General features: G+C 40.0%; 1 protein-coding gene across 8 annotated transcripts in view; it reads right to left on the bottom strand.

The window, feature by feature from the left end:
- Nucleotides 1-15,938, bottom strand: part of MAPK10 (mitogen-activated protein kinase 10) — a 168,978-nt gene that overhangs the window by 19,619 nt on the left and 133,421 nt on the right. For all 8 annotated transcript variants that reach the window (XM_056359835.1, XM_056359859.1, XM_056359817.1 and 5 more), the window contains 2 exons: nt 8,718-8,900; nt 6,440-6,564 (listed from right to left, as the gene is read on the bottom strand). In XM_056359835.1, coding sequence (XP_056215810.1) covers nt 6,440-6,564; nt 8,718-8,900 — 308 coding nt within the window. The remainder of the gene's footprint in view (nt 1-6,439; nt 6,565-8,717; nt 8,901-15,938) is intronic.

Raw genomic sequence — 15,938 nt, 5'->3', positions numbered from 1 at the left:
AAGCTTAAAAACTGTGCAAGGCCTGTTTCTACATGTGAATAGGATGCTTCTTTCAGAGCTTTCGATTTGAGGGCTTTGGATGTGGTTTGTTTTTATGCAGAAGTCTTGTGGGAGAGTCACCACGCTGTTTGTGTAACCTCCTGCTGTTAGTGAATGGCAAGTACCACGTCTAATAAAACACTATCTTCCTCTTTGTATCAGGGGATCACGACATGGCATTTAAGGCTGACCAGAAGAGTTTAATGCTGTTACACGTCAGGGGAAAGAGTATTGCATTCCTACCCCTTCCCACCTGTGTTACAGTCTTTGCCCATTAGAATGAGACATAATAGCTTTATTGCCCCCATATAGCCTGTCAAAAACCATAAACTTTTAACAGACTTATAAAAAGGGACTGTAACTCTCACTAGCCTGCTTTCCAACTGGACAGGGCTATTCTATCTGTTCCCCTCACATTCATAATGCTGTAAATCTGGGCAGACGCAAAGGGCCATTACCTCCAGGTTAAACTTTGACACCAAATTCTCTGCTTATTCCCTCAACTGTCTTCAGTGCTTTTTACGGTCTACTCCAGCACACACTGACAGTTCATTGTCCTTCTAGGCCTCTGCACCAAATGAATACCGTACACAACAGATGCCGAGCTGCTTTGGATGAAGCCGTTTACTGAAGAGAAGAAGTAATATAACTAGACAGCTAACTAAATCCGCTCCCCGCCCCCCTGTGCTATACTGGTTGAAAACACTGTCTTGTTTAATACCTCTGTATCTTAATTTCTGTGTTATCCCTACTGTGCAGAGCTACTGACAGCGGAAGGGATCCTGCCTCGTGTTACGCACTATGGAAGGAGGACTCAAAAAACCCCCGAACACCTTACTACCAAACATTTAGACACATGATGAAAGAAGACTACTCTATGGAAAAGTGCTTATCAAGTGCTACAAGAGAGAGGGTGCAGCGAACACGGGCAGATGCAACACAATGCAGGCTTGTAAGTCCCTTTGGGGCAACTGGGAAAAACAGTGGGAAGTTAAGCACAATGCAAGTGAACAAAAGCATCTCCATCGCTCATTTTCCTATCACACCCTTGTCAGGTTCCCTGCCCTGCACATTTGCAGGAAAAAGCAGGATTGCTTCACAGAGCTTTATCATGCTGCATATCTTAAAGCAGAATTCATTAAGATGCCAGCTGGTCCTCTGCAAACTTTCCCTTAAGATGTGGCAGAACATGTGTCTAGAGGCTAGTCCATCCTTTCTCCCACTCCTCCCTCCACTCCATCCTTGCATGCCCACTTTGCAGTCAATAGCTAAGGCTCCTATTGTACCTTTTGGCATCCAGCCCATAAACCAGATGCAAATCCTTGAAGCTGCAAGCTAGTGAGGTGAAGTGCTCATCTCAGAAGATACAAGGCCCACTTGGGGAAGGCAAAGCAAAAAGTGCAGTTAGCAACTGTTGTCCGTGATATAGGAAGACAGAATGTAAAATCTGGTATATGGCTTTTCCTCTCCCTTTGCCAGGAATCAACAGACCTATGACTTGAAATCTAACAGGTACATTCCCAAATACAAGGTATGTCTTTGTGTAAAGAAAGAGAAAAAAAGATGAACACCCCCGCAGTACCTACTAAGCTTCTGTAAAGGGCTCCTGATCCCTCCGCCTGACAGAGAAGTTCTGATCTGCCCGTTCATCACACCCAGAGAGTGCTGCAATTCAACTCGGGTCAGAACACAAACAGCACAGACAAGTAAAGATGACCAGTCTTTTCTTGAATTCCTGTCTCTAAAGCTTTGTTCTCAGACTGGAAGAAGAAATTTATCCACCTTGGATGAGACCAGTTGCAGAAGCCAGATTCTCACACAAGAGAAGACTCATTAAATGCAATTGTAGAAGAATTTTAAAAAATAAAAATCATAGGCTCCAAAACAGTATGTTTCTAAAATGCAGGAGAAAGCAATTGCAAAATAGTATGACTCATGATTACCTCATGAAGAGGGTGAAGAAAAAGGACCAAATCTGATGCTGACTAACTGCGGCATTTCCAGTGAAATACAACACACAAATACCCACCTAAAACCTGTTTTAACAACAGATCACCTTGTGGCAAAGATACCAGGGAACAAACGTTTCAAAAATCAGCAACACAGTAAAAATATCACTTCTGAATTTCAACAAGAAATAAGCAAAGAAAATAGAAAACAAGAGTAAAACTGAATACTCAGACAGCACAAATGCAAAATCCATTAACTGGCTTGTCAGCTAAATGAAACAGTAAAGTGTTAGAATAGCCCAGTCTCCTGATAATCAAAATATGAGACAACACCTTTAAGAGACAGAGAACAGTTGAACAAATGTTGCAAAGGACATTAGTTTGAATAAGAACGTGCTCCACATCAGTATAATCTCTTTCTATCACTTTACTATTACGCAAGTTTGCAAAACCATGATGGAAAGAGAAAATATCACCATCTCTTCCTCGGCTTGCAAATCTTCCAGACAGGGAACACAATTTCATGTAACACATTACACACTAAGAACAGAAACTTTATAGTAGCAGACTTGCCTTAGGCTGATACGCATTTGCATAAACCTTTTGTCAACCTATTCCAATCATGAACACAGATCCTAAATCTGTACGTGAATAATTGTACGGAAAAATGGGACTAAATGGCCTGAAAAAACTATTTAGACTGTAGTCTTTCATTTGCTTTTGCTCTTCATTTATAAAAGCTGGCTCCCAAACACAGCTAAGAGCTCGGCACTGAAAGTTCAGACCACACTGGGGCAAACTCTTAACTGCATTCAGTGGAACAGTTAATGATCAGTACACATTTCTCTACTTACAAAAATGCCTACAGCACAGTTTGTGGACAACAAGGACCTACATTAGTAGCACGAGGATTTCAGCGCACTTCAACAGCGCTTTGATCTAGAATTGTCTTCTGTTTTACATCTAGAAACAGGTTCAGCTGCAGAACTGAGGGCCAGTAAATTCCGTTTCCACCTTCCAAAATTCAGTGGGCTAGATCCAGAGATCCATTAGAAAAGTCGCTGATTAAATGTGCTGGTGCAATTCTTTCACAGCACACATTAATAAAATAGCTTACCAAGACAGGGAAAAATTACTTGTTCCATTCAAACTGGAAGGGGAAACTGAAGATGTACACAGTCTGGAAGAATGAGACTGCAATCTGCTCTTTGTACCAATATCCCTGAGGTATTTTTACAAAACTTAATGTTAATGAGCCAGCAAACCATTTTTAGGTTTTTACATGTCATTCAAGTACAACTTCTCTATGCAATTGTACCCTATTGTAACTTCTGCAGTTCAGTATAGACAAATTTGGAGAGTGAGGTTATTAAATGACTCAGCAGAAGTACCCACCTCTCAAAGAGCTCATCTGCTGGATGTTTTTAGATGAGTCACAACTCCCAGCCCTGCCACAAAGGTGGCTACGTAAGATGACATTCATTTTCCCATTGCCCATGAGGTGCTCAACGCATGGCATTAGGAAATGTTCACTGCATTTGATCCTAACTCTTCTGCAACTGTAACAAAGCAGGTATTTCAGTGAAGTATTTGAGAGATGCAAGGATTCGTGTGATGCTAATTCCATTCTTTATCCCATACCCTTAAAACTACAAAATTGCGACAAGTATCACAGAAGTAGAACAAGGGAGTTAGCATGATGCAGAGCTTGGGGCTTACAGTCTAATACAAACTACTGGACAAAACTGTAATCATTTAAGAATTGGATGTCAATGCAGTGTTAGAAGATACTCCAAAAGGTGTTCTGGATATTACACCAGGTTCCCCTAGTCCATGTCTGAGGGGACACAGCCTATGGTGCCTACCAACACCGCTTTTCCCAAGAGGGTACAAGTTACGTCATGCTTTCAAGCACTAAATCACTCCTGTTACCAGCAAACAAGTTTATCACATACAGGTACCTTGCTGTTTCGTAAAGAACTAATAGCCAATCAGACATCAAGCTTTCAGCCAGAATTGTCAAGTTTAACACAGATGACCAAGTAAAACTTTCTCTCCAGTGTACCAACAACTACTCCTTGTGGAGGCACTGCCAGTTACTAGCAGTACCAGAACCTCAGGACAGATTTGAGAAAGAACAGAAAGCCACCAGTCTCCCGTAAATCTGTTTGAGAAACTTATTCCATCATCGAGGCAACGCTAATGAAAAACACAGACTGACTGCACTTCAACAGCTGAGTCAAGAGGCAAAGAAAATCCAGCTAAGCTTTCTCCAGAAAATAGTTAGTAAATGTTTAACAGTTAGTCACTGAAGGTGTGTCAGCATGAACAGATGGGAATTTAGAATTTAATAATCTGTTAAATGCAAAAAGAAAGTCCCCCAGTTTAACATTCCCTCTGAAAATGGAGGTGGAAAAATACTGCATGTTCAGTGAAGATGGGCTTTTTCTAGAATTCCTAGCACTCTGATAAAATACAATGATGTGGTGGTTTAACCCCAGCTGGCAACTAATCGGGGAAAAAGGTAAAACTGGCGGGTTGGGATAAAAACAATTTAATAATTGAAATAAAATATAATAAGAATACTAATAATAACAACAACAATTGTAATGAAAGAGAGAGAGAGTGGGAGAGAGGAATAAAATCCAAAGAAAAAAACATGAAACAAGTGATGCACAATCCAATTGCTCCCCAGTTGATGACCGATGCCCAGCCAGTCCCCCAGCAGCAATTGGCAGCCCCAGTTGACTCCCCTGAGTTTACATACTGAGCATGACATTCCATGGTATGGAATATCCCTTGGCTGGATGGGCTCAGCTGTCCTGGCTCTGGCAAAACAAATAATTACTCATGTTTTACAGTCATGATCCAGAGAAAGGGTATAGTTTGTTTTAGATCACGTGAGGACTCTACGGTACAATGAGAAGTCAAACCACTGTCTCTTCAGCCATAGATGTACCCCTGATCCCTGCCTGCATAAGAGGACAGTGATACGAAGTTCAGTATCAGCTCTATTTCTAGGTGTGTGTGGCAAGTTTTTCCTTCTAAAAGGGCAATCACATTACCACAAAAATTCAACCTCTGCCACGATCTGAAATATAACTAAGAACATACCTTTAGAAACTGGGAAAAATATTACATCAAAATATCCACTGTACCAAATTTCCTTCCTGTTCTGCATCAGAAATGGCTCTCCAAGCTAAACTCACAGGCAAAGCACGTCTAAACAGGGACCCAAATCTGAGTTCTGACATCTGAGTCGTTCCATAAAATGGAGTTAAGAAATGCACGGAAATACAACAGAAGTATCTGACAATGGAACGAGATCTTCAAGAGGGATGTGGAACTCAACTGTACATGCCAGGGGATAAAATACTGCAGGGTATCAAATGTTCACACTTCAGACTGATAAACCTTTTTCTTGAAGAAAACTAAACAGGACACAAATACCAAAGGCTTCCTAGATAGCAGAACCATCTTCTGTAAAGCACTCCTAAGTAACGTAATTTGCAAAAATCCTATTGCATGAAATTTTATGAGTTTTTGAGCATTCCATTTATTTTGTATTTTATGGCACTTTCAAGAACACAGACTGAATTGAAGCGTATTGCTAAACAGCAGTGATTTCATTTTGTGAGGTTCAGGATCTTAGTTTCCTATTGTGGTTAAGTAACATTTCTAAACCTGTTCAAATACCGACCTCTGTTTTCATACATTTCAAACACAGCATTACAAAGAACACCTCTGAATTTATACCTGTACCTATTATACCATGTCACCGAAGTGCCTACAGATTACACTTGTTCCTACTTATTCCTGTTAACACCAGCCTCATCAAGGCATACGGAGAGGTGTCTAGAGCATTGCAGGACTGGAAGAAAAATTCCATGTCTGTTTACAAACAGTGTACATGATACTGACCATTGAACCATGGCCCAGGAAAATGCATGAGCTATTGCTTCATTTTAAGGAATGATTTATGTCCTGCTAAGATTTTTCTGAATCCCAGCTTCAGGATTTTGTACTGTTTGTTTATTTCTCTTCCTCTCCACGTATACCCTCGAACACAAACATAGGAAGCAATCTTTGCTGCTCTCCACAAGGAAAGGTTTAGAAAGACAGACAGCATCTTTTGCCAGACTGACTTATACAGCTAGAAAAACCAGGTGAGCTACTGGGTTCAACCCCCTTTCTTCATGTTGTCTAGAAGAAAACAGAAAATGGCTTCATATGCTTGAAGTGTTTGTGCTTCTGCCATCTATTGTCAGTGAATCTACCAAAACGATATATTCTGTCCCTACAGATCTCATTTCTTGTAAATCCAAAGACCACCACAGTCACAACATTGGTTCTTTATAGCATGCTCATTATCAAACTGCTGTAAAACAGTAGGGATCTATGAATCATACTGGCATTTAGCAGCCTGAAGTAAGGAATCATGCCTCACTTACCGCCTCCACTTCTGCTGGGTCGTACCAGACATTAATGTACGGATGCTGTAAGGCTTCATCTACTGATATTCGCTTGGCCGGATCAATGACTAGCATCTTTGATAAAAGGTCCCTGGCTTGGCTGGCTAGAACAATGAAATCAGACAAACACGAGTATTAGTACAAAAAAAATCACTGCCTCCAGAGGAGGGTTAATTGGTGTAGGAAAGTAACAATGACACACTCCTTTTAGAGACCATATGCATATACTTCTGCCCCTGGCTTTGTAATAGCAAGAGTTCTTCAGTAATCGCTTTAGATTGGATTCATTAGGAAGGTGCCAACATCAGGACTGCATGCCTTAGGTCCCCGACAAGCTTCAATGGTTTTTACATGCTGTGTGCAAATTCCATGTAGAGGACAGAATAATATATGCAGGAAAAATGTGCTTGAGGTATCTGTATTCTTGCCAGGATCAGAAAAAAACCAAAGCTCATGTAATGAAGTCGGAAATCATGGCATTACTGAATCAAAGCCTGGAACTCAGAGGTACTCTTACAGTTACTCAGAAAAACATCCAAACTTTTCTGTATGTTAAACTTTTTCTCCTAGACTGCTGGGAGATACTGAATAGTTCAGTCAGGCATAGGTACCGGCTTATTTTGGGGCATCCCATCAGAAGTAATGATGTCAAATCTGTAGCCTCGGATCAACACGTAATGGTAAGGAAGTGCCTTGGAACTGCTTCAGTCTTGTTTATCCCACATAACAAAGTTTAAATCAGTGGGACACATCATCCTCCACTATGAAAAGGTACAGCCTTATATATACACTGAGTTTTATGTCGCAACGTTGATTTATTTTACCTGATAATATAGCCCATTGTGCCTATCAGGCCACAAACTCATCCTTCTATTACCCAAATCAGTTTTACTGTTTAAAGTTTCTAACAAATACAATAACATCTAAGCCCATGTAAAAAAAAAAACAAAAACGCACAACACCAACACGTATTTCTAGTATTACTATCAATGTAGTGTTCTAAGCTCCTTCATGCCCAAAATTATTTCCTGTGTAAATAAAAAAGAAAATGAAAGAAAAAAATGTAGAGATGTAAGTGCAAAGATATTATTGGGTATCTCATCAGACATGAGGAAGTAAAACAAATATCTAATTCAATCATTAACATTACATTATAGTAAAGTATTTAGGCAGGGCATGGGATGATACAATGATGCAACAAGCAGAATTATTTTAAGGCACTGTTTCTTTTTTTATGACAGTATCTTAAAAACTGGCATTCATTATGCTCAAACACATGTGCTTCCTGTATCCAAAAGACAACAGCACTGTTTGACAGTCATTTCTATTCGTTAGCTCCATATCCAAGAAAATTCCATTATTCAATTTTATTGTAGTAGGAGCATAAAATCCCATGTATCCAAAAGCATCTGCTCAGACCTTTCACTGCTCCCAGAGCCAAGACAGCAGCCTTGCTATGAAACAGCTGTTAATTGGAGGAGTATTCTGGCTGATGTAATGACATGCAAATTGCAAGCAACTGAAACCCATCACATGCCACTGCAGTAAGCGGCCCCAGGTACTTCAGTGGTGCAGAACTGATACACAGGACGCGTTTGCAGGGGTTCCAGAGCTGTGACAAGAAATCCATTCTCTACTAAACACACTAATCACTCTTTCCAAGTGAAGGTCAGTGCCCTGTTCAAGTAAAACAAGACTTCAATATATGATTAAAATCATATAAAAAATAAACCCACAGGGGTATATCTAGTCACACTGTAATTAAGTTAGCGCTCTACTTCACATATCCAAACCAACCCGCAGCATTTTTCAAGAGTTCCACCCACAGCACATATTAAACCTCAGCTACATCAAGACTATTTTGGCTGATGTTGCTAATATCTTTCTATTGTCTAGTAACGGTAGAGCTATGAGGCAGGCATCTGGCTGAACCGCTGTTTTTCACACCGAGACCCTACTGTTCCTTTGCGTTACAAGTTTAAGAATGAGAGTAATGGAACACCTCAGCTCCCCATGGTACAGAAACATCACGCAGAACACCACGCATCGGTGATAAGGTACATTCCCTTGACTGCCCAAGCACCATGCTCTCAAAAAGCCTTTCCAAAAGCTGCCTCTCAGCTGAACAAAACCCGTGCAGTCATTTGTCTCTGCAACTGCATTAAAAAAAGCACAACTAGAGAAAAGAAAAATTGAAAAAAAATTTCATTGCATTGTAGCTGTTGATATGTGAACCGTGTCCCTTTGTCAGACATACCTTTGAGTTTGTTGTGTTCCGAGTCAGCTGGGAAGAGAGAGTCTGGGAAAAGTTTGGGGAAAGTGAGGCCCGCGTACTTGGGTCTGTTCTCAACGTAGTTCCGTACTGTCGGCTGCAGCTTCTTCATGAATTCTGGACAGGGTGTTCCCAGCTGCTCAATGACTTTATTCCACTGATCAATATCTGAACATCAGGAATTAAGGAAAACAAACCGCAAAGCCCAGTGTAAGTCTCCTGACATTTCTGTTTGACTGTTCTCTGGGAATCCTCAGAGGTGTATAACTCCCTTCACAACACCTTTACAGTCACTACCTTTTTTCATCATTATGCCTGCAGGCCCTATAGCCTGCAAAGGACAAAACTCCCTCTCGCAACTGTACTTACTTAAGGGCATTGTGCAACTCTAAAACCACTATGGGAAAATACACAGCTTCCCCTCTTTGGGTCAACTCTTGTTACTGTTGCAATCCAATGACCTGCACACCCTTTTTTACATGTGGGTAACTGCCTCTTTGTCAACTTGAGTACATGGGCGCAGCAGGAAATGAGCGAGGTGTTCGCCTGCCCGCTCTTCTCAGTCTGTGGAGGGCAAGACCCAGCTGGCTCAAGGGAGTTCTGCACGGCACAGAAGTCACCTTCCACTCATCTGCTTCGCGCTTCTATGTTTACTCTCTCCAATAACTTTATTGGTGCTGCTAAAACCATGCAAACAGCAACCCCTCAAAAGTAATTTGCTAGATTTTTTAAGAATGCACCAGGACTTATTTTCTATAGACAAATGATGCCTTAGGTATAGACAGATGTTCCTCTTCTTGAACTTCAAACGTGATGGCTGCATCGCTACACTGTTACTGACTAATAAGAAACCGGCTCTCATGCTTAAAACCAAACTGTATTACAGGCAATTTGTACTGAGCTGCTTTTTTGTTTTGGTGTTGATTTTTTTGTAGTGTTCTTGAGATAACAATAGGGCATCTAACAGGTGTTATGTAGCTCTTCCAGCCATGTTCAGAGCAAGCCTCACTTAAAAAAAAAAACGAGGCAAGTGTCTATAAAATCAATACCATCTCTACACTGTGTGAAGAATCTGATAACAACATAAAAAAGATTAAAAGGACGTGTACATGCAGCCATGGGTACAATGATGCTAAGAAATGTGATGAACAGAGTTTTGTTAAGAACATACCAGAAATAAAAAGCTGTTAAAAGACAAACAAATAATCAAAGCATTTCAGCACAGAGCTTTTTTTTTTAATTATTCTTTTAATTTATCATTGTCATGAGTGTCATAAGTATGGAGGAGTTTCACAAAGACTTAAGACAGTTCCTGACAGTCTAGAAGAGAAAAAATCAGGTCAACAGAAAGAAGATAACAAGAAAAAAAAAAAAAAAAAAAAAGGCAAAACCCCAGCTCTTTGGTGCAGTAGCAATTTCAGATTTTCTAAAAAGTGTTTTATATTAGGGAAATGGAAACTTAAGTTTTTTCACATACCTTGAAAATTCAAGACAGACTTACTTTGGGTTCACCTGAACCATCTTATTTGAACGAAAATCAAATAATTAATTTTAAATATGTAGGTTTACTACTCAAAAGTGCATAAAGGAATGAAAATAATTTAAACATAGGCTTTAAGGATGCTGAAACAGTGTTTTGAATGGCTTTAATTTCAGCTGAGCAAGGTTGCTAAAAATAGCAGTAATCTCTAAAGATTTTTCTGAGTAACCTTCGTATTTCAAACTAAATCAAAGATTTATGTAGAACAACCCCTTACACACGTCATAGATTGTATCAGTCTGGTGTTGTCCATGAAAAATATCTTTTTCTCAACAGAAAACTAAAGAATTGCAACAACGGTAAAGTTATCCAAGACTATAGCTGCTGAAAGAGTAGCCTGAATATTTCATTAAACATTTTATTAGAAAATAAACTGTTCTGACATTTTAAACTCGTGTTCAAGTTAACACACCTCACTGTTTGCTGGCTGAACTATTCCACAAGCGGTTCTTTCTGAGGAGCTTGAAAATACAGAGTGTGTGAATGCTTTGCAGAGAGGAACAGAGAATACAGAAATGAAGGTGCTGTTAGTTGTGCCAGGAGAAGCTAAATGGGTGAGCAAGCCAAGCTATAAAAGCACTACCTGTGCAGATTAAGCGAAGGGTGTTTGGTAAACAAGGAGGGCCAAGTACAGGACTTGTGTCAAAGCGGACATCAGAGGCTTATGTTTGTACAAAGCAGGTTCACCATCTCTCAGGCATTTAATGAAGGCCAAAACCAGAGGTATCCTTGGGATTACAGAATGTGGAGGGACTTGGGCATGTTGAGAAGGAAGGTACAGTAAGACGCTCTGGATGTGTGTGATAAGGGAAAAGGAATGAAAAAAAGATCCCAGAATAGGACCTACATGGTGGAAGCCAGGGTCAACGGTGATGGAGAGGGGAGAAGGAGAATCCTCAGACAAGCAGCCAGTGCCTGCTGCGAACATTTCTGCTGAGCTGACGGAAAGGTTTTCACTAAGAGACAACAGACAAGCAGGCTACCACCCATGACTGGAAGATTTGAAGATGGAAGAAGCTTCATGAGTCATCAGTGCAAAGATGACATCCAAAGCCAGTGGAGCTGGCAGAGCCACCATGTTCCACTCCTTGACTAGCCTCGAGTTGCAGGAGGACAGCACTGGAGGTTTTACAGCCCTGGCTTACACCAAGGGCCAAAAATGTCAGGCTTCCATCACAGCAACTTCAGGAACTGGTTTTGAGTAACTGAATGATCTGAATGGACAATAGTGCCTCTTCACGGAATTAATTCTGACTTACGTTGCTCAAATACTGCCAGAACCCTTACATGAAATATATTCATTTGGTCTATGTCTCTACACACACACACACACACACACACACAAATATGCATGGTGAAGCACTCGAGACCTTTTTTGTTGTCCTAATAATACAATAGCAAAACCATGCCCAGCAAGAGCAGGTGGAGACAGACCATTTTTTCAGTCAGATGAACACATACATTTTCTGTCTGATACTGTTTCTCCGCTTACCTAGGCCTTACTAGCACTGGATTATATTCTGAGGTCCAACACATGGAAGTGTGCAAAAACGTAGTAACATTCTTGCTGAATACTGGTCTGGCTCGCTTTCATCGTTCTGTTTTATACAGTCACTGGCTGTAATGCATCTGTGGTGCAGCCGATGATGAGAGGTTGTACCTGTCACGGTACAAGATAAAAAAAAAAGGTTTTGAAAAAAGATCTGAGGTCTACTTATGGAAGCAAAGAGAAGAGGCTTTCTCTAGCTAACAGAATTAACTCCAGCAGTTCTGCAGGAAACAAATGTTACTATAGAACAGTCCTAATGTGAACCAAACCCTACCGTGGGTTACATTAACCAACAAGTTGAGTGTGGCTGTAGGTGTTACTTGCAAACCACTGAAAAAATGGTACTATGAGTCAACGACCAAGTCACTGACAGAAATTTCCAAGGCCAAAAAAGATTAACCTGTATTTGAGTGAAAAAAACTTAAAGAAAACCTTCTGCTAATAGAAGACACTGGCTTTCCCCTTGAAATGAAGCAAATGTTGGACAGACTGTAAACTGGAAAGAGTTACAACCCAAAACTCTGGAAGATGATGAAATGTCTGCTTTAAAGCTATTTAAATCACCTCAGGTGTCCCTTGCCTCAAAAAGAATCAAGGAAAATGTGTCAACTATACACAAAAGCATCTGTATGACTTAAGAGAGAAGAAGGGATTTAGCCTAGATTTACTGGTTTGTCCCTGGCACTAACAACCTTGTGTTGTTAGTGGCATTTTTACTAACGTTAAGATGGCTACACAAAGTTACAGCAAAGAAACTTCTTTAAGAATATAGTTCTAAAATATATACAGTTTGAATGAAGATTTATCATGGAGAGAATCCTCAGGTTGCTTCAAGATTCCCAATCGCCTCTTCTCTTTGCACTCTAACACTGTCCTAGGGATTGTTCTCCTTTGCTTTATAAATACTTGGTTATTTACTTGGAAAATACCCAGAATCTGAAATGCACGTTCAGAGATGTATTTTTCTAAAGCAAATGCACAACATTTCTAATGGGAAAATTATATTTTGAATGCACAAGGAAGTATTTCTATTGGAAAAATCAGACTTCACAGCGAAGTAGTTTATTTAGAGGTTCATGCTGGAAGTTTACCATAACTTTTGTTTCTGTTCCCATCGATGCAATGTGTGCATTGATGCAATGCATTGCAGAAGTGTGAATTACCACCATTTTGTTCCTTCAGTTGGCCTGCAGACCTCAGTTAAATTACATTTCTGCAAGTATTCAAACAAATAAGGAAATGAAGCTTGGCTGTAAGGAAAAAACTTAGGATACTTCAGTGTCTCAATCAGAAAATGTTAAAAGCATTTCTATAGTTGCACAAATTAATAGTTTGTGATTAAAAACTGAAATTTAGACAACAAATTATTGCCTTTGTACTTAAGCTAGCTAGCCTCAAAATGGCAATAATTTTAAATTTTCCTTCTCACGTTAAGTCAGTGCAGATCATACTCTTTCTGAGCGTAGGATTGTATTTTCTCCTGTTTAACAGCAAGGTTTTGCAGGAGGAGATACTGTTTGCAGTAGGATATTTTAGTTTACGGCAACACAAATAACAACATACTATGACGCATGTGTAGTTAAGCCTGTGCATTCTTCCCTGCTAGTCAGAAACTTGTCAGTGCTCAGCTGTTTAACCTTTAGCAATAACTTACTGTAATTGTTCCTGTTTCTTTTCCTGGAAAAGTGTGTGTGTGTGTGTGAGAGAGAAAGAGAGAGAGAGAGAATGAGAGTGTGTGTCTTGTGGGGGTGATGGTGCGGAATCATGCTTCTCTGCCCAGCATGCTGGACTCCATTTTCTTCACCTATCAAGCAGCACATCTACGCTAGCTTTACTGCACTGGAGCAGGATTTGCTCTTTCTGGCTCACTGTCTTTCTTCTGGAGATGGTTAGGAGTAGGATATGTCACATTGCTTTTATTAAGGTAGGCACAATGGAAACAAAAAGGACATGGAGCTCTTCCTTCATAACTGACAGACAAGCACATTAAGCTCAAATCTTTTAAATGTCAAAACCTTAAGGAAACCACCTAATAGCTTTCTCCTTCAATGTGCATGTTCCACCAATGAAAACGAACTGCATTGCTTCAAGTACAAATTTTTGACCCTCCTAACCTGTCAAAATTAGAATAGTTACTGTGAGCAGCTCTGTATTTCCCTCCCCAACACCAAACTGTAGCACCAACTGTAAAGCTGATAGCTCAACGCATTTTCATCTTTTTTTAAATTGGACCTTTTTTAAAAAATAAATCTGTTAATAAAAACCAAACTAACCAACTTCACTGTGGGACACACCAGCGTCAGGTGCATGTTTCTTCCACAGTTCCGTAATTTACGTACTGATGTCAACACAGTTTATAAAAAACACACAAAGAAATCGAAAATGCTAGCATCGGACAAGACAAGTGTAGAGCATTTTCTGTGCAAGGTGAATGCTTTGAGAAGAATGTAGCCTTTGTAAAAATTAGACTGTATTAGAAAATATTTCGCAACTTTAAGAATAGCAGTTGCTGTTTATGCGCTATAATAAAACATGTGGTGACAATAAAAATAATGTATAGCACATAAATGAAATTACTTCAAAAGATTACCACCTGTCATATGGATGTTAGGAGATAGCAGCATTGGTTGTGTAGCTCTGGATGTGTGTCTATGATGATACCTTCACCAAAATTTTCAATTTTTTTCCTAGCTGGCACTTCATTCACTTGCTGAGCATCTTTGCTTACACAGCAGCAAGCAAATCAGTGCTTAGTGGATAACCCAGATCCTGCAGCACAGGATTGTGATCTTGCCGTTGGACAATTATTACCGTTTCCCTCGTGGACATCTCCTCACCATTGCAGTATCTACTTGTACTACTCCAGGACTGTTTCTAGGCTTCCAGAATCTTCTGTCATGGTACACTTCTGTCTTTGTAACGTGTGCAGCTGGATGCACGATGATCACGTACCTAGCCTAGGAAGCAGCCTACGAACATTAGCATTATTAAATACGTTCAAAATGAACTGTAAAACTGTGCATAAAAAACCTATCCCCTGACCTCTGTGACCTGCATAACATGGTTGCAGTTGTGGAATAAGTGTCCGCAGGTGACAGACTGCATGCCCATCTGTGATTTATGCTAAGAGAAGCTGACATCATGCTAACCTTAGATCTCTCTGCTTGTCTCCCCAAGCGTTCCCAACTACAGAATTTAAAGGCACATTCATCCTTGTCTGCCCGAAATGCGTTCAGCTGTTAAACAAAATGAAATGAAAATACACATATAACTACCACTTTCACAGCTCGCCATAGGACTAAGGCACCTTGCTAACTCCTTTGGATCGTTTATGCAGGGGTGATAAAAGAGTAACAGTTTCCCTCATAAAATTCTGAGAAGAACACATGGAACAAGAGTCAGCTCACATGTACAGCCAGCTTTCCAAACTGCTCCTGAGGCAACACAACAAACCATGTTGCCATTTTCTCCTTGCTTGAGGCACAAGTATAGCCAAGCTTCATGGTAACAATGATAACAGTTTCTCTGTGAGCAGAACTACTGCTGCCAACCTTGAAAAGAAGTTCTGTATGACTTCTTTTTTTTTTTTTTTTTTTTTAAAAAAAGCTTTAGCTCATGATTAACTGCGTCACGTGCATACACCAAAAATGGTAAGAGAAATACTAAAATTTCAAGGATCAGTAAAGATCATGGGGATTTTGGGCACTGAAAAGCGTTCACCCACAACTGGGGTTTAAAAACAGAGATGGATTCTTTTCTGAGTTTCACCTGAGCAATTTCAGTGAATCCAAATGGATTACACGAGTGGAAGAGAGCTGCAGACTAGCTAAGCACTCCACTCCACACTTACTCAAGGGCATTCCCTATTTTTCTGCTTGTGAATTTTCCATGACCATGTAAGGCAGCTGTATTTTGCTACAGAAGTTGTGTCAGTCAGCTGAATGGATCATTTAGTTCTGTAAACAGAAACTATCAAACAACCTGTACTCCTTGACTGCTGGAAAATGGCAAACAGTAGATTTTGCAGTCAAATATACGACTGACTGTATTTCTCATGAATATTCAATCTTTCAGTTTCAAAACTGCTTTTCATAGTTATTTATGCATAAAATTTGAC

This window comes from Falco biarmicus, chromosome 1 (assembly GCF_023638135.1).
Source record: "Falco biarmicus isolate bFalBia1 chromosome 1, bFalBia1.pri, whole genome shotgun sequence".
In the NCBI taxonomy this organism is placed as follows: domain Eukaryota; kingdom Metazoa; phylum Chordata; class Aves; order Falconiformes; family Falconidae; genus Falco; species Falco biarmicus.
This window is presented reverse-complemented; position numbering and strand designations above follow the sequence as displayed.